General features: G+C 43.8%; 4 protein-coding genes across 9 annotated transcripts; 3 read left to right on the top strand and 1 right to left on the bottom strand.

The window, feature by feature from the left end:
- The first annotated feature begins 359 nt into the window (after positions 1-359).
- LOC147052401 (C-Jun-amino-terminal kinase-interacting protein 4) lies at positions 360-8192 on the top strand. Its single transcript, XM_085918837.1, has 28 exons — positions 360-506; positions 1267-1508; positions 1587-1781; positions 1858-1978; positions 2402-2472; positions 2591-2655; positions 2815-2881; positions 2942-3102; positions 3188-3420; positions 3623-3680; positions 3761-3913; positions 3988-4030; positions 4538-4665; positions 4752-4805; positions 4925-5050; positions 5128-5260; positions 5322-5408; positions 5472-5519; positions 5587-5728; positions 5880-5922; positions 6073-6153; positions 6226-6293; positions 6360-6508; positions 6602-6773; positions 6859-6972; positions 7058-7156; positions 7292-7378; positions 7460-8192. Exons 2-28 carry the CDS (start codon positions 1380-1382, stop codon positions 7576-7578), a joined length of 2946 nt encoding a protein of 981 aa, XP_085774963.1. The 5' UTR covers positions 360-506; positions 1267-1379; the 3' UTR covers positions 7579-8192.
- tmem238a (transmembrane protein 238a) lies at positions 8110-9430 on the bottom strand. 3 transcript variants are annotated; one of them, XM_085918841.1, is made up of 3 exons: positions 9190-9430; positions 9105-9125; positions 8110-8678 (listed from the first exon to the last, which is right to left on the bottom strand). In XM_085918841.1, exon 3 carries the CDS (start codon positions 8674-8676, stop codon positions 8347-8349), a length of 330 nt encoding a protein of 109 aa, XP_085774967.1. In that variant the 5' UTR covers positions 8677-8678; positions 9105-9125; positions 9190-9430; the 3' UTR covers positions 8110-8346. The 3 variants fall into 3 exon arrangements, with proteins under 3 accessions (XP_085774967.1, XP_085774966.1, XP_085774965.1); XM_085918840.1 differs by having other exon boundaries at positions 8112-8678; positions 9076-9125; positions 9190-9425; XM_085918839.1 differs by lacking the exon at positions 9105-9125 and having other exon boundaries at positions 8136-8678; positions 9190-9394.
- A 26-nt stretch (positions 9431-9456) lies between these two features.
- Positions 9457-12707, top strand: LOC147052399 (coiled-coil domain-containing protein 106-like). The gene is made up of 8 exons (XM_085918838.1): positions 9457-9711; positions 10317-10395; positions 10480-10581; positions 10687-10887; positions 11045-11101; positions 11190-11462; positions 11529-11696; positions 11821-12707. The coding sequence occupies exons 2-8, from the start codon at positions 10326-10328 to the stop codon at positions 12135-12137; spliced, it is 1188 nt and encodes a 395-aa protein (XP_085774964.1). The 5' UTR covers positions 9457-9711; positions 10317-10325; the 3' UTR covers positions 12138-12707.
- A 226-nt stretch (positions 12708-12933) lies between these two features.
- u2af2a (U2 small nuclear RNA auxiliary factor 2a) lies at positions 12934-18244 on the top strand. Of its 4 annotated transcripts, none has more exons than XM_085918677.1 (12): positions 12934-13506; positions 14527-14668; positions 15438-15473; positions 15697-15803; positions 15874-16025; positions 16116-16232; positions 16307-16445; positions 16571-16650; positions 17353-17475; positions 17559-17645; positions 17744-17992; positions 18082-18244. In XM_085918677.1, exons 1-12 carry the CDS (start codon positions 13458-13460, stop codon positions 18214-18216), a joined length of 1416 nt encoding a protein of 471 aa, XP_085774803.1. In that variant the 5' UTR covers positions 12934-13457; the 3' UTR covers positions 18217-18244. The 4 variants fall into 4 exon arrangements, with proteins under 4 accessions (XP_085774803.1, XP_085774802.1, XP_085774801.1 ...); XM_085918676.1 differs by having other exon boundaries at positions 16553-16650; XM_085918675.1 differs by having other exon boundaries at positions 16307-16463.
- Positions 18245-19878: the final 1634 nt, after the last annotated feature.

The raw sequence follows: 19878 nt of genomic DNA, 5'->3' as shown, positions 1-19878 counted from the left end.
ACACCAAGATGCCAGTGTATTTATTTATTTATTTATTTATTTATTTATTTATTTATTTATTTATTTATTTATTTATTTATTTATTTATAACAAGCGTGATGCCTGCATCAGCTAAAACGTTCAAACTGAGTTTAAACTAGTTGAGTGCTTATTTCTTCAGGTATGTGAAGTATTTAGCGGGCGGTGAATACGACCCGAATCACATGACACACAACGTGATCACGTGTTACCTTTCAAGTTTCAGGAACTTTTTTCTCTCCCATGAAAAACCCAGGGCTTGCAAGCCCCGCCTTATGTTCCTCCCTATTGGTTACAAAATAAATACTGTAACCTGATTGGTAAAAGGTTAAAACGAGACACGCGTCAAACTAAACCCCGCCCCCTTTTTCTAAACTGTGTACGGTGCAATTGACACTTACCCACTACCACAAACTAAAGACTGGGCAAAAGTGTACGGTTTTGTCGGGAAGAAGTGATATAAAACACCCGGGAGTTGAATGTTCAAGGTGAGTTTGTCGAACAACAACGCGACGGCCCGGCTTTGCCTTCTCAGGTGTCTCCTGTCACTCAAGTTATTAATTTATACAGCGTGTTTTTCAAAAGTGGCACCTTTAGCTTTTGGTAGCTAGCCTCCTCCAAGGTACATTCTCCTTAAATGCTGACGTTTCTAAATACTGTGCAGTAAATCCTATAGCCAGCGTCTTTATTTTATCGTCTACACATGAGCAGGAGAGACTGTTAAACACGCTCGTACTGTATCATCCCTCACAACTTAAGTTGATTGTAATATTTGACAGAACACGAGTTTCTCATAAGCTTTAAATGCTGACTAGGCTCAGATAAGATGCTGTCAGTCACCTGCAAGTTTATCTAAATCTCTGGAATTTCTCGCCGCACTCATTAAATAATGCCATTGTTCAAATATTGTAGTTTTGCATGGTGATAACAGGTTCTATACGCATATTTGAAACCAACAGCTAGTTATTTACTTAATCTTTTTCAAGCCATTACAATTTTAAATGTTATCCGCTCCGGGCACTGTCCTTTGTTTTTGTTTGGTGTGAAACACCAAGTTAGTCATGCATTGTGAATCACAACCGAGGTTTCAGCATCAATTATGTCTCATAATAAGAAAAGGGCATGTCCAATCATGAATGATATTCTCTATGTCGACTTAAGTGTTAGCTCCAATAGATTCCAACGCTTATCTGCACTGAATAAACCTGCCGAAATGATTCTTGTTTTCCCGTTTTTCCTTTGTTACAGTCCCCGACGATCCCGCCCTTGTCGAGCGCAAGCGGAACATGACGTTGCGGAGGATGGGTAGCGCTGGAGTTTGCGCAACTTGTTGCGCGGTGTCGTAAAATCTCTCACAGTTGATGCCGAGGCGGTGCGACGCTACCGAGCCGATGGAGTACAGCGAGAGAGTGCTGTGCGGGACAGGGGAACTTGAGCTGGATCCCAACATTGTCAGCGAGGAGGCCGGAAAGCTGTATTCCGAACTACAGGTGACCGTCCCCATCGTTTTCTTTTTTTTTACTCCCCCGTGAACAGAGTTCAAACTGTGGCTCGGCTTTATTATGCAGACGGTTATCGAGACCCATGGTGAGGGTGTGGTGGAGTCCCTGGTACCAATATTTGTGTGGGTACTGGAGGGGCTGGCCAGCTGCAAAGCCCAGCTGAGAGAACGGGAGGACGAGGCCGAGCGGGAGAGAGCAGAGCGACAGGACCTGCTGGAGCGCTACCAGGCCGAGAAGGCTCAGAGGAAAGAAAGTCAGGAGGTGCGCCTGACGTCGGCTCGCGTGATTTTTCATGGCTGAGCTTTGAGATCAATATTGTGGTCCTGCTTCCTCTCAGAGGTATTTGGAGCTAGATGACCAAATAGAGCAGGAAAGGCGAGCCATGCGAGGGAGGGAAAAGGAGCGGGAAAGTCGAGAGAGACGCCTCGAAAAGAAAGCCAGGGAGCAAGCGGACCAGTGTGAGTGTTTTCATACAGTGGTGCTTTCATTTAGGATTTGCTTTCAATTTCATTTTTTGACACACAGGTGTCAAACTCGAGGCCCGGGGGCCAGTTACGGCCCGCCACGTCATTTTATGTGGCCCGCTAAGACAAATGCACTACATGTGTCAATACTAAAATTACAAATTGTAATGACTAATTATGATGAATTAATTGTAATTAGTAGGAATTAAAATTAAAAATTGCTAGCAATTGTTATTACTATTCATCTTTTTATTTTTTTCTTACTATTTTTTACTCGTCTGTGATTTCAAAACTCGTTATTCATCAATTTGTTGTGTAACCTATAGCTACTGTGACAGGAAATTATGACCATGATGCGGCCCGCGACACAAATGAGTTTGACACCCCTCCCTTAAGCCATTTTTGTTGTTGTCACAGTGGTTGCCTTAGAGGAGCAGAAGTCGGCCCTGGGGAGAGAGCTCAGCACGCTCAGGCTCACACACAATAAAGTCAGATATCTTCCAAATTGTTGTTAAAATCCACTGTCCATTTTAAGATGATTATTTGCATTTTTTTGTTTTTTGTTTGTCATCTCACCCTTCACGCTTTGGCCGTTCTCTCGTTTAGTTGGCTCACTCATATCGGGAACTGCTGGAAAAGAGGAAGGAGTCTGAAAGAGATTCACCCTTCAGGTTGTGCTAAATTGATTTTATTTCTATGTTTAGAAACAGCATGTGTTGAGATACATTTGTAATGATGACACTATTCAATTTCAAGGTAATGTGTGTGTCACGGAATTTCACAATAAGCGGGAATGCACAAGCTAATGTTTTTTTTCTTGACTTGTACAGGAATCACACAAATCCCAAAAATGCTAAATTCCCGTCCAACCAAATCTTATCGGACTCCATCACTCAGGTAAATTGACTCAACGTCTGTACTTTTTTCATTCAACTAATGTTTGTGTTCTGCTCACAGAGCCCACACTCCAACTCTGGTACTTTATGTTTGGAAGACACAGAAGCCAAAGAAGAGAAGATGATCGATGTCATTAAGTCCGCCTCGGATCAGTTTGTTAATGACATCATAACCTCCACTCCTGAGCTGAGACACTTTCACGGCTCCTTGGGCAATGCGAGGTAGTTCACCTGAACGCTCGTGATACTATTTGCTAGCCGCAGTATGGATAAACCACATGGGCTTCCGTCTGTTTGACGTTGTCAGAGTCTCGTCAAGAGCCACCACGGAGACCAGCCTGGAGGATGAGCTCAAGGAGGGCAGGGTGGATGAAGAAACAGAAGGAGAGAAGGAAGAGAAATCCAGGGAGGAGGAAGAGGAGGATCTGGACGAAGACAGCGTGGAGTGGGAACTTCGCAACACAGACTCTGTTTTTTCGGAGCTGTCGGAGCTAAGTCAGGATTTGGTTGAGAGTGTTGACCAAGGGGCCAGCATCAGAGGTAAGAACAAAAACTCATATCCTTAAATTTTACAAACTATTTTTTTTTTCTTATTCTTTCAATTAATGGCCTGAGAATTATTTAAACCCGATAAGGCACATGTGAGATGCAGGATCACTCGGGGTCTCCATCCTCTATTTTAGTGTCTTTGACTTTGAATGTGCGTGGCTTGAAGCATCCAATTCAACTCTTTCTCATCTAGAAAGTGCTGACCAGTTCGAGGAGATTCTTTCCCAGTACGAGGAATTGAAACACACCCAGTGAGTCCCGTGTCGGATTTAATCGGAAGCCTCTTGCTCACAGGACTGTGAGTTTTATTTTCCTTTTCCCTTGCTTTCAGCGAGATGGTGGACACGGCCCGCAAGGCTCTGATCTCGCGGGTGATTGAGCTGACGGACGACCGCTCTGCTCTCAAACTGGAAAGGGCGTCTCTGCAGGAAACGGTGGTCCGAGTCGAAGGCCGCTTAAAGGATAAAGAGGAGGAAATTAAAAGGTCGGTGTCGACTTGATTTGGTGGTTTCAAGTCATATTTTATGTTGTACTCGTGTTGATTTATTTTTTTCTTAGACTTCAAGAAAAACTGGAGAAATATCAGTCATTGGATCCTGATGTAAGTACTGATTGTATCTTTCCAATTTACTGCTGACTGAAAAATTAAAACGTCCTCTCATGTGAGCGCCTTGTCCACCAGGAAGGATATAATAAAGACATAATATGTGTAAATTTGATAATAAAACACATAAGACTGTCACAAACGAACTGCAATATTCGCAGTTCTTTGTAGAGGATAAAGGATATGTACCCGTGAATTTTTGTCTTATGATCACGGGATATGTATGGCTAGTTTTGTTAGCTTGTTTATTGCGTTTTACATTGTGTGTTAGCATTAAGCTAGCAGTTTTTGATATGGTTTTATTAAATACAATTACGGATGATTGACAGCTTGTATCTCTAAAAAACTCTTGAATTGTTTAATTTGTAAGTAAGTCTTTTGACTCAACTTGATTAGCGTTTGTATGAAGGTGGAATTTTCTCTCATTAGATTCAATGCTATGGCTTGCCGTTATTTGTATATCTTGCCCACTCGCTGTTTAACAGTGTCAATCTTTCCATCCAGGCCTCATCGGCCGCATCCACGCGGCACTTCTCTCGCTCGGAAATGGCTCGTGTGGTCATGGAAAAGAACCAGTACAAACAGCGACTGTTTGAACTGCAGGAGGCAATGAGGCAAAGCCAGACAATCAGGTACAAAGTGTGTCCTACTGTTCGCTTATGGCTGACTTTACAATTTTGACACCACATGACTTCGTTTCCTTTTTCCTCCCGTGTAGGGCAACAAAAGAAGAAAGGCTCTCAGAGGAGAGAAGGTCAAGTGTTTGGGCAAAGTAAGTTTTGGTTGGGGGCGATTGGGACAAAATGGACGCCTAGTAACTACCCATAAATTGATCAACTTGTGATCACGAGCAATCTAATCTTATTGTTACCCATCGTCTTTCTTTTGAAGGTTCAATCGCTTTTTTGGCCTGAGCAAACAGCCCCTGATCCTACCTCGTGCAACCTTCTCGTCAGTAACTCGGCCTCTTCTGCCGCCGCCTCAACAGCGACAGCAAGTCGCTCAAAGTCAGGCCGAGTAAGCGACTCTTTGCGGCCACGTCTTGTTTCTTATTTTTTTTATTCATCTTGGCTCTCATTTGACTTTCTCCCCAGATTATCCGCCGCTGCGGTGCCATCACCTCGCGCCAGGAGACGGGAACTCTACAGAGAGATTCGCTCACACATTTGGGGAATGCTGGGCAAACGGCAGCTGCACGGCTGGAGTGTGCCTCTGGCTAACACTCAGGTAATGCGAAGGTCGCCCTGACATGTTCTTTGGTTGGTGTCAGCAATCCTTTTGGCTGTAGGAATCTCAGGAACCAGTCCAGGAGCCCAAAGACGTGCCGGTCCTGACGCAACTCCGACTACTGGACCAAAGAGATTGCACTGCAAAGGTGGAGGCACCTTCATTTAGATCTCATGAGCAAAGCATTTTCAAACCTGCTGCTTTTTTTCAGCTGAACTGCGCGGTGGCCGTCCCACCTGAGATTTCAGGAGAGGCGACGGTAAGTTCCTCCCGCTCGTCCCTTCTGCCAGTCAACCTTAAGTAACATCTGTTCCAAACGTGGCCAGTGTTCCGTGTGGGTAGTTTCTGGCCCTCCCTCCAACAGTGGCATCACAGTGATTGACCCTGCCCGATCCAACGCTGTCCTGGATCAGTTCAGCCTCCCCCCCACAGCTCCCGCCCTCTGCATCTGTGCCGTGCCCCCCGTCGGTCAGTGCCCACACCCCTCGCAAACATTCCCCAAACTTTGTTTAGTCTCGTCCCACCCTCGCCTGCGGTTTCACTGGAAACTGATTAGCGCCACTCGGCTGGATTTTTTCCCCCCCCCCCCTCTCACACGTTCCTGTTTTTGTTATGTCAGGGGACTCTCCAGGAACGGTGTGGATTGGAACGCAGGAAGGAAGGTAAATGTATGCTGAACAAGCAGCTTTCTGTGTCCACCCTCGCCTTTTGTACAATGTCATAATTAATTATTTTACCGTCCAAAAATTGTCCAAATGAGGATGCAACCAAAACTGGTTGAAGAGTTCAAATGTGATCTTTTCTTTCTCCAGTATAGTGATACATCCAGCCTCTGTAGACAGGGGGCGCTGTCTGCACTCAGTTTCCCTCTCTGAAAGCGTTCATTCACTCAAGTGAGTGCACGTTTTTAAATGAATCTTATCTTGACATGGGAATGAGATCTTCTCAACACTCTACGTCGACAGATACTCCCAAGGTCAAGTCATAGCTGGCTTAGGTGACGGAACTTTGGCTTTCTTCTCCAGTAGTTCAGGTAACAGCAGACTGAATACGTTTCCGTCATACTTGATGTATTCGAATGATGTTCTGTGATTTGAAGGTGGTTGGAACTTGCAGTCACATTCATCAATGCCACTGGGCTCCAACCCCGTGCAGCCCATTCGTTGCTGCCTTGCCAAAGGGGGGCGCTTGTGGGTTGGATATTGGAACAAAGTCCACATGGTTGACATAAACAGGAGGAAGGTGGAGGTAATCCAGCCGAGAGAGAGAGACACAGAATCACTTTCATGCCGGTCTGATGATGAGTCTCTTTTTTTTTTTTTTTTTTTTTTGCCTCGTCAGCACGTCTTCCCCGTCTCGGAGCGCAGCGAGCAGCAGGTTCGCTTCCTGTGTGACGGAGGAAACGGCGTTTGGACCTCCTGCAGACTAGACTCTGTCCTCAGGCTCTTTGAGTGGTCGACCGGGCAGCCGCTGCAGGAAGTGGATTTTGCTGCTTTGGTTACCAAATCATTGGGTCGGCACATCATCGATTTGAAACGCGCTATATTTATGAATGAAGTCTTGTTTATTAATAATTGGCTCTCAATGTGTGTGCGCAGGCCCAGTTTTCCTCAACCTCTCGCCTCTTCAGATCTCCTCTCTGGCTGTCATCTCCGGCCGACTGTGGGTCGGCACGGCGGGCGGCGCAATCTTTTCCATCCCTTTGTCTATAAGTAAGCGTTATACACCTCTTTGTACTTTTGAAGGCAGACTCTTTTTTTTTTTTTTTTTTTTAATTAGCAAGTTTGTTTTCCACAGCGTCCAAAGCCGTTTCCATCCCATACTGCTCTGTTGCGACGGCCCAGCTGTGTTACCACGGACACCGACAAGCTGTCCGCTTCATCATTGGCGCATCAGGTCATTCATTAGCTTAAAAATGTTGCGGAATTCTTATGCAGTCTTGTTGCAAAAACATTTAAAAAAATGTTAAATCTAATTAGCAAATGATGTATGAAATTATGATCTGATTTAAATCCCCACATTTTTGGTCAGGTTGCTTGATGTCGAGCACCGGCAACAACATGGCAAGCTCTCAGCTTATCCTCAGCGGAGGTGAGGGCTACATCAACTTCCGGATTGGTGAGTCAAAGGCCTGCAAATGTCACTTTTCTGACTTTTTTTTTGTTTTCCCCTCACTGATTTATTTTCTCACGCCTGCAGGAGACGACGAGAGCGACGGCTCAGTAGAGTTGTCCCAAGCGACACCACAACGATCTGAACGGAGTCACATGATCATTTGGCAGAATTGCAGCCCACCCGTGCCCAACTCTGCCCTCTGACATGTCCTGGAAGTCACAGCTTTTGTCAAATCTTTTCCACTACGTTAAATCCCAAAAATTGCCTCCTGGTGCCTTTGCCGCTGCCGGCTTTTTATGCAAATATCTCTCTATTCTGTTCTTTGTTCTTCTCCCTGTTACCACCTGAGACTAATGCTTTCAATTTCGCTCAGATAATCTCAAATGCACACACATGCTAGTTTGTTGCATTTTAAGTTTGTGTTTCAAACATTTTGCGTATGAATGCGCCATTGTGATGGTAAGATTTTTCCATCATCTTGTGTGTACTGTATATACTTTATTGTTTACTACAAACTGGAACCAGAGCATCATGCTTCTAAATGTTCCTTTTTCTTTCAATGTGGGGCTTAAAGTTCATTGTTCATTAGGTATACTCTACTTACATATACCTCCACATTTAAAATTGGCCTCTATGAAATATAAGATCCTATGTACGTATTTATTGCTCTAATCATGTTTTTCTTTGAATCATTTGATTGTTTTACTGTTTTAATATCTTCTCCTAAGCTACGGCGTGTCATTTTATGCAGTATTTAAATGCAATTGTGCACATGGAACAAATGAGTTGCAATCTTGTACATTAAAAAAGTGATTTATTTCATAGCTTTTGGTTTGTTTAACTAAAATGAGGGCCACATGGAGTATTCTACAACATGGGTAAATATTCAGAGTCTGTATATTGAAACAGAATGCAACGCCTTGCTTTTCAATTGCTGTTTGTCCTTGTACACAGCGGCAGTGAGTGCGTGTCTATGTGGGACTGCTGCGAGTCCTGGGGAGCCTTATCCTCCTGCTCAGGGATCGCGCCAGGCGGTCCACAGCGCCGCCCATGGCGCCCCCCAGCTCCTTCCTGGAGGTCAGACCCTCGATGTTGCCACTGTACCACAAGACCCAGCCCGCCAAAGACAGCAGCACCAACAGGGCTCCAGAGTAGACCAGAAAATCCCCAAAGTCTCTTCCCTGGATCTCCAGCGGCGCAAAGACACCCAGCAGCAAGGAGGTCACACCTAGCAGGTCCATCAGCACTGCAAACACCAGGGCCAGCTTGCAGTGGGATAGACCGTCATACTTTGGGGCCATTGCTAAACACATGTACATTGATTGAGAATTCATTATTCGATGGAAATTGAATTGCAAAATATATATATATATATATATATATATATATATATATATATATATATATATATATATATATCACACAACCAACACACAAACAAAAAGCACTATTAATGGACAAGAATACAATTGTGTTAAATGTTACATTCATTCAGTATTTGGCTATTTTGTGTGTGTGGTGCTGCTCTTGTATTTGTACGTTTTGGATCGTTTTTGTAAATATAATTGCAGTGCGAAAGAAACTGCAAGTAAAAGGTGCAGCCAACTAAAATTCTAAAACTTAAAATTTTAAACTGAGCAGCAGGCGGAATAATGTGTGCAAACATAGACTAGGTGTTAAAACGGTCAAAAGTGCCACACCTGTCCCGTGAGCTTCAGGTGAGACTAACCTTCAGATCACGAGCACTGTTCTAAAGAAATCGAGAAATAATTGTGAAAAAACAAACGCACAAATGATCATCTTAAAAGTCTTACCTTAAAGGTATCCAGATTTGTATGTTGACGAGTTCTATTCTCAAATAGTTGTTGACACTCCCCGGCAGGAAGAACTCCAGTAAAGATCGAAACCTGACACCTCGTCACTTGTTCTACCTGTCCTGAACGTTTTTTTTTTTTTTTTTTTACTCACTAGCGCCAACGCAGGTGAATTTGAAACACAATCATTTCTGCACCCGCTAACTGCAACTAGTGAGGCAAAACGGCGCAGTCCTGTTCTTTGACTCGTTGAGATCAACACAGGCAAAATCGCTTTCTCAAGTAAACATAGTTTTATTGCATATTATGCATGTCGTGGCAATTTTAAATGCATAGATTATTTCGAAAGCCGCGCCACATTCGCTTTGTACTCGATTGTAACCGGAAATTACGTCAACCCGCATGTATAGTGTTATTGTTAGCTTGTTAGCTAGCAGAGTGGTTCGCGAGATGGCGACATGACAGAGTAATAACAACGTCTTATTACATGTCTATCATAAGGTTATTACCAGCCTTTATCCGGTACGTACTGTAACCATATTGACACTTTTGCAATCGAAATAATGAAATTTATGGTCCGAAAGACAGAATGAAACACCCGGAATTGAAGAAAAACGATTTTTGCGTATATTATTTTCCCGTTGCTCGCCTTTATGACAGGCTTGTAATGAGCTCGTTCGCAAAAGGCCGACTAGAAAATAACAATAATTATAATTATATATTTGTTTCATGTGTTATTTAATGGAAGAATAAATGGAATGACAGAAATATCATCTTGCGTGAACATAATTTGCAGAGATGTTAATCAGACACCAATTAGGTACACCTCCCTATAATGGCATCTAATACGAAGCATCAGAGCGCTCTTTAAAAATGTGTTTTTTTTTTATCAAGGTTATGTTTATGACTGTAATTATTGTTTTCAGTGGTTTACAACTGTGCAATTAAATACTTGTTGCTAATTATTTGACCTGCTCACGTGGATAAATAAAGTACTCAAAACAGTCGCCATTATAATACTGTGAAACTACACAACACTCCAAGATACAAATTACAGTTGTTACACATTTTTCCAAAGGAATCTTTAATCGTTCGTCCTCTAATTAAATATTATTCCACTTTTCTAGATATTACCAATGGAGAATGGAAACAGGTCTGATGCTGCATCCACGTCCAAGAATCACTCAGGCTCTCTACACCTACAAAGTGAGATAATTATGTTCAGAAGATTATACGCACTTTTGAAATAAAATTATCATTATTCATTACTGTTCTTTTCCCCCTGTTAAGTTCTAAAAAATGAAGACAGTTATGAAGTAGCCATGCCACTAGAGGAAAGCAACTTTGAGCAACCAGCGGGATTTTTCAATCAAAGTGATCAACATTTTGAAGGTGAATGTTGATTTGCAATTTGGATTCATTCCTTCTTTTAAAATTCTCTCAAGGACGACTGACTTCCCTATAGCAAAGTTATCTTCACTGTTCAATTCTTTGTAGAATCGGCGCCATCTGCTGGCCTGTCTAACGTCAACAGCTCCTTCATGGTGATTACTAACCTGCGGACACAACTGCAGATTTCTGTCGAGAAAAACTCCTGGCTTCAGAAAAGAATTGAGGACCTGGAAGAGGAGCGGGATTTTCTGCGCTGCCAGCTGGATTGTTTCATTTCGTCCACAAAGAGCCTGCGGCAAGATCAGGGTCAGTACAATGACGCCACGAAGAGCATTCTGGTGACAGACTAGGAAATAGTAGTGTTCTCAGAATTGTTTTCATGATGATGAATACAATTAAAACAATAGTTCCTCCTCATAATGATAAAACCTTACCGTTCAGCCACCCAAATTGTGTTTTGCAGGTTATGAGTCCAGACGATTCACTTGGAAGGGAAGAAGAGAGGATGAACATCCCGCTGGTTAGTATGAGACGTTTTCTATGGAATGCCACCATTATCAAGGATATTGCAATAAATTTAGCTCTTTACTGGCATCTTCTTCTCATAGAGCAACAGAAAAGGGACTCGGCGCATTTGCCGTCTCGCCAATTTATCCAACGGAGGCCCGCCGCTGCTCCACCTGCGGCTTCTTGTAAAAACCACATCTCCAATCCAATCAGCAATCAGATGGCCTCCGTGAATGCTCGGTACAGTTCGACGCAATCCGCAGCCCTCTTGCAAGGCCTCGGCGCTGGCTGTGCGTCGACCAGTGGTAGCGGCGCCAACCGTGCCGTAGGGCTTCTGATGAATGACTTGAGTGGCCAACGAAACTTGGGTACAGGTAATGCGAATCGGACAAGCTAAATCACTAGCTGTGGTCTTTTTGTCATTTTCGTTCGTTCATCAGATTCGCTTCCACTCTTGGGAGAATCGGATGAATACTTGGAGCATGACGACTTCTTAGAAGAGGAGGAAATGATATCAGGAGAAGATGCCATGCAAAATCCCATCAACAGCAACAAACAACAATTCAAGAGGAGGCGGATATTCCGAGGCCTTCGAGAAAGGCAAAGGGGTACGGAAAGACAAGAGCGCTTCATATAGTTTAGAAATTAAACGTGTTATTATTATTATAATACCATCATTGTCCAAATACCTTTGACTGGTGTAACTTACGCTCTTTATGTTCTGTACTTCAGTAAAAGATCCTGCTGGAGTGCTTTTCCGGTATAAGAAGATCCTCCTCACATACCAACGTCTAAAAAACATGTCCAAGGCATTTCAAATCCACGGTGTGGACCGCAACACAGTGGCCTCCACCACACCCATCGCCGAGCTGCTGCTGGTGGCTCCCGAGAAAGTGGCGGTGGTCGGAGAGTTTGATCCATCCAAAGAGAAGCTGTTGGATTACGCTCGCCGCTGCTATACGACGTTGGACGAAGAGACACAGAGCAGGGTGCAAGTCCTGAAGAAGAACAACCTGCTGCTGCCTATTTCCTACAGGTTCAGACACTGACACGAGAACCTGGTCCACGGCAAGAGGGCTAGATGAAAGGAAGTCCGCGGGCATAGAGAAGGATTTTATTCTCTTAGAATGCCAAAAACTAAACATTGTATGCTTCCACCACTGATATAGATTTTTTATCTATATGTGTAATACTTATGTGGAAATCCTGTTCTGTGAGTTCCATGGTATCCACGTGATGCAAAAATAATCACTTTGCTGTATTATTGTAATGTTTGGATGCAATCCACAAAAATATGTTGAACATTTTTTGAATATGCACTTAAATTTTTGTACAGCCACTTTGTAATTGTCGGCAATGAGTAGGTATTATTCATTATTACTGTGTTTTGTGTCTACTTTTTTTTTGTCAATCATATTCATTGTTTCTACCTTACTTTGTGTTTTGTGTCTTTGAATTGTGTAACTTTGTATTACAATTTGGTACAAATGCAATCGTTACATGAAAGTTAAATACAATTGAACTGTATTTGGATAATAATTATTTTCAATCCCACAGGAGAGGGCCCGTGTACCGCACACCTATTGCCATTACTAACGGGCTGGGCTGGTTAAAGTGTATTCGCCCTTGTTTACTTATTTGTTTTTATTATATTATTTTAATAAGTACATTATTTCAATAAAAACAGTAGGGCGACGTTCAAATTAACCGAATTCACAGCAAATAAATAACATTTGCCATAAATATAAAAACATAGAAAATAGTTACTTTGTTAGTCATTTAGTTCGAATTTAAAATAAAATTTCAAAGAAACAAAAACATGAGCTGACGGCCATTTTCCGGAAAGCCGTTCATGAGCTTCCGGTGTTGAGGAGGACCAGGGAGACGGAGGGAGAAAGAAAAGCGGGCATATAGCCTTCTTCGTACTCTTCACCGACCGCTGAATCTTACAAGAAGTGGGCGTTAGTAATTGGAAGCCGGACGACTGCTCTTTTGGGGCGGCCATTTCACCATCGAAGTTTGTGTTTGTCGTGCAGTTTGATAGTCCCCATTCATTCCGTTGTCTGTGCTAGCACGCTAAGCTAAGCTATCTTAGTGTCTGCTGCGCCGGGCCTATTTTTTTTTTCCTCCTGCTGGACTTTGCAACTAGCTCGCATTGCTAACCCACGTTTCCCCACCCCCGATGACTCCCCCATCGATTTACAAATAAAGCCAACTCATCTCTTTTTTTGCTAATCGGTATATAGTCAATTTATAGTGGATTACTAGTTGTAGCTAATTCCTCGTGCAAGATTTTTAGGGGGAGGGTTTCAAGGTGCACTTTTTTGAGCGAATAACGCAGACGCGCAAAGACGCCGAAGCTTGCAGAGATGTCGGACTTCGACGAATTTGAACGCCAACTGTCTGAAAACAAGCAAGGTAAGCGTCGCACACGATTAGAGGTGCCTCATGAAAATGTGTGCCGACGCCGTTGAGTTCTCTTGCCGCCATCACGCTAGGCTACTCAGGCCCGGTCTATTTACTGGAACGCTAAGGGCATCGCAGTCTGAGTCGTTAGCTACAGGCTCAAAATGGGACCGCTTGCTACTGTGTTGATGGATCCACTTTTGTCAGAATTATATATTTTTAATTTAGTAAATTTGAATGAATCATATTAACAGCGAATGTGCTCCGTATTTTCTACTGACCCTGTAGTCGCTGAGTCGAGTACTTCATTATATGTACATTTAGTTTTGTTTAAAGTACTTTTTCGACTAACTACTTTCTACAGAAGAACGTAAACCAAAATGCTAACAAATACAATTCCAAGTGTAAGTTTAATTGTAGAAACTACGTTAGTGCTCGATTTCCACGAGCTGTCAGATGTCATTTCGGAATGAACAAATGCCACTTGGCGATATTCGTCAATATGAAGACGTCGACCATGTATTTTTTTTTCTCACGATATTTATCCAAGTTTAAAAAGAACAGATGAATATCAACATGCGAGAAATAAGAGACCACCTCTACAACATTCCTAGGAGATCTCATTGTCTCATCGCTCCTGGCCAGGAGGCACCTCATGTTGGCAACCATTGGTGGTACATTATCAACAATAATAGTACAATAATAGTTTTGATAACCAGGCACAATAAAAAGGAACAAAATACATCAAGCGTTAGCTTAGGCCATCATGGCATGTCCTCGTAGCTTTGCCAACAAGGCCATCGACTGTCTTCGACTCTTATGCGTTAACCTTGATAATGATCCTTGGTTGCTTGTTGCTGTTCCTGTTTTTTTTTTCCGGCCACTTCCCAAAATCTTACAAACTCTCAAGAGTGGTTGACTTATTTAACCTTGCTGTATTTACATTGTCAACTGAAAAGTATATATTTTTTAACTTTAATGCACGTCCATCACATTTATCTGCATAAATCCTCCATCTTTTCTGTGGTCCAGCTGAGCGGGACAAGGAGAACCGGCATCACCGCCGCTCCGGCTCCCGTAGCCGCAGCCGAGACAGGAAGAGGAGAAGCAGAGACGGGGAGAGGCGTAGCCGAGATCGCCGTGCCGACAGTAAGGATCGCAGACACAGACGCAGGTGGGTACCACTTCTCTTCATCCACAACCGGACTGGCAAACTGGGAACATCTGTTGGACCCGATGATCGCCAGGCACACCGTGTTTGCTATAATTTGACATTTTTCTCATATTGATTTTTTACATTCATAGCCAAACTTCATCATTCCTTCTTTAAACCTCGTCTGTTTTGGCCTCTTTGGCTCGCCCCTTTTTCTGGGGAATAAGCGATTTTATACCACAGGACAGTTGCATTTCTGTGGTATTAAGATCTCTCTGAGCTTATGCGTGTCCATTGAAATTTGGGGATTTTTGCATCTTCATAAATGAGGCCTATTTTTAGCACCGGCAAATTCACATCTGCACATTCTTTCCATCCATCTCAGGAGCTTTATTAGGACCGTCCGTCTTTGTGACTCAATCTACGGGGAATAAATTACACCGAAGCTAAAACGATAGCTTTAGATGTTCAAATGTTAACCACGGCTGCAGAAAACCAATTTTTCCCAATAGTCAAATTAGGTCCACCCTGATTTCTGCATAATTTGAATGATAACGTAACACCGAAAAAGAAAATACAAGTACATTACCAGGGAGACATTGTCCTGCACATCAGATCTTTTCACATGCACCAAAGTATGCAGGCACTTTTGATTTAGTGACAGGACGAATGTTCCCAATCAAAAGTGCGCCAAGAAATCCTCCCAGTCGAGTCGGGCGTGAGTCCATAGAATTTTAAAAGTGTAAATGTTAGAGAATCATTGTGTGAAATCCCTCCAATGTCATTTCAGCTCGCCACAGAGCTACCCACAGGACAAAACTGCAAGGTAATACAGCAAATTGAACACAAAGCTGCTTTGTTGTGCCACCATATCATGTCCTGCGTTGGGAACTACAAACAAACTGACTTGCGTGCAAGTCGCCATCGATTCCCCCCCCCCCCCCCCTGTTTTGTTTGACACGAACAACTCCAGATTGTGATGCGTTCTTCTTGATTTGACCATTTTCACCTCGTACCCTAACTCCAAATGTCTCGTGTGTTTCCCACAGCCGTTCTCCGCACCGCGAAAAGAAGAAGATCAAGGTGAAAAAGTACTGGGACGTCCCACCGCCCGGCTTTGAAAACATCAGCCCCATGCAGTACAAAGCCATGCAAGGTAGTGCCATCGCGAATGACTTCTTGACCTAGCAAAATATCCAGCGGACTCATTGGATTTGTGTCCACAGCTGCTGGCCAGATTCCGGCCACGGCCCTCTTGCCCACCATGACTCCGGACGGCCTTGCCGTCACTCCCACCCCCGTGCCCGTCGTGGGAAGCCAAATGACCCGACAGGCTCGCAGGCTCTACGTGGGGAACATCCCCTTTGGGATCACTGAGGTGCCACATACGTTTAAACCTGTGTGCGCCGTTTAACATCATTCCGCATTTGTGATTTTTTTTTTCTCCCCCTTTTCTGTTTGTTCCTAGGAGTCAATGATGGACTTTTTTAACGCTCAGATGCGTTTGGGTGGCCTTACTCAGGCCCCTGGAAACCCTGTGCTCGCTGTGCAGATTAACCAAGATAAGAATTTTGCCTTCCTTGAGGTGGGTTTTTGCGCCGGTGAGCTTCCACGCGTCTTTAAAAGCAAACATTGAATAACGTACATTTTCTTGTCCAGTTCCGCTCAGTGGATGAGACAACACAGGCGATGGCTTTTGATGGGATCATCTTTCAAGGCCAAAGCCTTAAAATTCGCCGTCCACACGATTACCAGCCGCTGCCGGGCATGAGCGAGAACCCCAGTGTCTATGTGCCTGGTACACAGACAATTAATGGTTTTTACTATTACTACTCCTGTTGGCATCATTCATTCTCCATTTGAGTAAATATGTATGGGAGCTTGCACTGTTTGCTTTCCTCAAAGGTCTTGTTGTCAACACAGGAGTGGTGTCCACAGTGGTGCCTGACTCGGCCCACAAGCTCTTCATCGGCGGGCTGCCCAACTACCTGAATGATGACCAGGTTAGTGGTTGGACTGTAAACCGGCTGACCTCTGTGGAAATCTGTGGCTGCATTTATTGGAGATCCAGCTTGAGGTCTCAGTATTTCATGCTCTTTGTCCTCATTAAAAGACAATTGAGGATGAATGTGAAATACTCGGCGGCCATTCATTCAAATTGGATTTTGCACAAAACAAGGCCTGAAGTGCCAGTCCAAAAGCAACAAATATTCAAACTCCACTGGTAGGCTGCCGGTTAGCAGTTTAACACCAAGCCACTGTAGGTTGTCACAGCTCTCAAGGAGGGTCTGCACGGGCACTCTCGGACCCCCTTGAGAGCCAAGAGCCGAGTTTATGTCCGGCTTGTCAGTGACTCCAAGTCGCGAACACCATTGGTGTTATGTGAATTGCATGTATCTATTTGTGGAGGACGAGGATGAGTTGTATCTTACAATGAACGAAATGAGCAGGAATGCCCAAGTTGCTTCATGTTCCAATTAAGTTGTTCTCAATTTGAAAAGTTTGAAGTTTACTATCGTTTACTTTTTTTTTTTTTTTTTTATAACATGAAGCGCGAAGGCAACACAAATGTCTGGCTCAATGTTTCATGCGCCTCAGTGAGATAGAGGCTTTAAAAAGTATTAAATGAGATCTGCTGGGACCTCCAGAAATCCTGTAGACTCACTCGTGGTTGCTTCTGTGAAATGTACATTTGTGCTCTTCAGGTAAAGGAGCTGTTGACGTCCTTTGGCCCTCTGAAGGCCTTCAACCTGGTGAAGGACAGCGCAACAGGGCTGTCCAAAGGATATGCCTTCTGTGAATATGTCGACGTCAACCTCAATGACCAGGTAATGAAAAAAAGCGCAACACGAGATGACGGACGGCACGCATCGCGGCGACGGAGCCGTTTCAAGGCTTCCCTTCATTGCAGGCCATTGCCGGGCTTAACGGCATGCAGCTGGGAGACAAGAAGCTCCTGGTGCAGCGAGCCAGTGTGGGATCCAAGAACGCCACTTTGGTATGTGCCAGTGTAAATACATCCAGTAAATGGAAAAAAAAAAATTGTGTCGCATGTCATAACCGTTTTTTTTTTTTTTGTGTGCGTGTCTTTTACAGACCAGCATAAACCAGACCCCCGTCACGCTGCAGGTGCCGGGCATGAACAGCACCGTGACCCAAATGGGCGGCCTGCCCACCGAGGTGCTGTGCCTGATGAACATGGTGGCGCCCGAGGATCTGGTGGACGATGAAGAGTACGAGGAGATTGTGGAAGATGTCCGAGACGAGTGCAGCAAGTACGGTCAAGTCAAGAGCATCGAGATCCCGCGGCCCGTCGACGGCCTGGAAGTGCCCGGCACCGGCAAGGTGAGACCCCGCACCTCGGAACAAAGACAAAACAATCAGATTGTCAAATGAGACTTGCATTCCAATGTTTTTTGTCGTGTGCCTCGCAGATCTTTGTGGAATTCATGTCGGTGTTCGACTCCCAGAAAGCCATGCAGGGTCTGACAGGAAGGAAATTTGCCAACAGAGTAGTGGTGACCAAGTACTGCGACCCTGATGCGTATCACCGCCGAGACTTCTGGTAGAGGAGGCAAGACGGGGGGAAAAAATAATGTGGGGGGGGGGGGGGGGGGGTAGTTTGGCTGGGGAGGTTTGAGCTCCCACTGACCAGATAAGCCAATTGAGTGAACTTTTTTGTTTTTTTTGTTTTGTCAGTGGAGATCACCACGTGTGATGTGAGATCTCAGAGGAAGTCAAGTAGGCTTGTTCTGGTTGTGGGAAGTTCGGGGTGGGGGGGGGGGGGGGGGGTTCTAAAACTTTTTGAGAAAATGTGTGTTATGATAGGTCCAGGGTGGGGGTCAACTGTTTTTATACTTTGTGAGCCGGAGATGTCATTTTTTTGCCGAGAGGGGAGGGGGGCGTAAAATGTTTGTATTTAAAATGGAAGGAACTTGTCAAAGGTGCACCGAGGGCAAATCCAAAAAGACCGAAATGAAAAGAATGAGGGCATTTCTGTTGGGCCGCCTCGTACTTATTATTATTATTATTCACTAGCTGTAACGTCCAATTGAGTTTTGCCGCCATTAGAAAGACTAGAAAAGACGCCATTGTTTTTTTTGTTTTTCTTTTGTTTTGTTTTTTTTTCCCTTCTCTTTTCCGTCAGACTACTGCCCCGCGCCCCCCTCAGGACGATTGCTCGAGAATGTGTCGTGTGAATGTCAATGTTGCTGTTCCCAAACTATGTGTAGCTTTTGCTGGCTCCGGCTTGTAACATCACATTGTACTACTCAGCCTGTAGAATAACACCGACTACAGTAAAGGATGTTTTCCATCCAATCTTTTCTAGCCATCCTCTTCTTTCAACAGCTTTTTGTCCAGGCAACACTCAAAAAACATATTTATCGGGGATTTTGCTTACCAAAAGCCTTAACAGAATGATTCCGTGACAATTGGACGAGGAAACAAATCCGGCCGGCCCTTCATTTAGTCCGATCCATTTCCAAAGGCGTTAATCTCCTGTACTTTGCCTCGCATTGCCAATTCTTGTCCCTTGTTAACATCCAAATCTGAACTGTAACTTGTGCTTGGACCCGGTGATGAAATTTTTTTTTTTTTTGTTTCATTTGTGTGCATCGTCTCACCTCTCTGACAAGACCAAATAAACACATGAATTATACCTACACGTCGTCCTGTACTGGAAACGCTAACTGACACAACTCCGGCGGCTAAGGTACAAGAATTAATTATTTTTAGGCCCATTTTCTAGAAAAAAGTTACTAGTAGATGCTTTATTCGTTAAGCTGCAATATTAACAATTATACCAAATTAAGCAAGTAGGGGGGAAAAAAGATCAGCTTTTGATGGGCCTGAAGGGAGACGATTCAATAGTTGCCTGTTTTTATTTTATGGCAAGTAAAATAAATCAAAATAATATCGTTCAGTTAATCTGCAGCGGTAGTTTCGTTTACCAAAATGTAGAATATTTTTCCAGCTATTAAGAAAATAAGCGTCCTGACCAATCTGTATGGAGCACTAAATTATGACAATTACCCATCATGTCCACAAGGCGGCGCTGCCTCACCCTTGCATGTGGTATGTCATGTCAGAAACCGCAATATTTTCAGCTTAAAAAAACGACTCCTCAAAATATATCAGTGACACATTACATAAAAAAATTATGTTTGAGTTCAAGATTTGAAGAATCAAATTTAATATTACGTCTTAATTGTCCGTGAGAGTGGGCATCA

The sequence above is a fragment of the Syngnathus leptorhynchus genome, chromosome 8, assembly GCF_054491065.1.
Source record: "Syngnathus leptorhynchus isolate UIUO chromosome 8, UIUO_Slep, whole genome shotgun sequence".
NCBI lineage: Eukaryota > Metazoa > Chordata > Actinopteri > Syngnathiformes > Syngnathidae > Syngnathus > Syngnathus leptorhynchus.
The sequence above is the reverse complement of the archived record's forward strand: the minus strand, read 5'-3'. Positions and strand labels throughout refer to the sequence as shown.

Coding starts and splice junctions, on each gene's coding strand:
- LOC147052401 (XM_085918837.1), top strand. CDS start 1,380: ATGCCGAGGCGGTGCGACGCTACCGAGCCGATGGAGTACAGCGAGAGA. Junction 1,509..1,586: donor AGCTGTATTCCGAACTACAG/GTGACCGTCCCC, acceptor TTTATTATGCAG/ACGGTTATCGAGACCCATGG. Junction 5,051..5,127: donor GTCGCTCAAAGTCAGGCCGA/GTAAGCGACTCT, acceptor CTTTCTCCCCAG/ATTATCCGCCGCTGCGGTGC.
- tmem238a (XM_085918841.1), bottom strand. CDS start 8,676: ATGGCCCCAAAGTATGACGGTCTATCCCACTGCAAGCTGGCCCTGGTG.
- LOC147052399 (XM_085918838.1), top strand. CDS start 10,326: ATGGAGAATGGAAACAGGTCTGATGCTGCATCCACGTCCAAGAATCAC. Junction 10,396..10,479: donor AGGCTCTCTACACCTACAAA/GTGAGATAATTA, acceptor CCCCCTGTTAAG/TTCTAAAAAATGAAGACAGT. Junction 11,102..11,189: donor AGAGGATGAACATCCCGCTG/GTTAGTATGAGA, acceptor TTCTTCTCATAG/AGCAACAGAAAAGGGACTCG.
- u2af2a (XM_085918674.1), top strand. CDS start 13,458: ATGTCGGACTTCGACGAATTTGAACGCCAACTGTCTGAAAACAAGCAA. Junction 15,474..15,696: donor CCACAGGACAAAACTGCAAG/GTAATACAGCAA, acceptor TGTTTCCCACAG/CCGTTCTCCGCACCGCGAAA. Junction 16,233..16,306: donor AGAATTTTGCCTTCCTTGAG/GTGGGTTTTTGC, acceptor TTTCTTGTCCAG/TTCCGCTCAGTGGATGAGAC.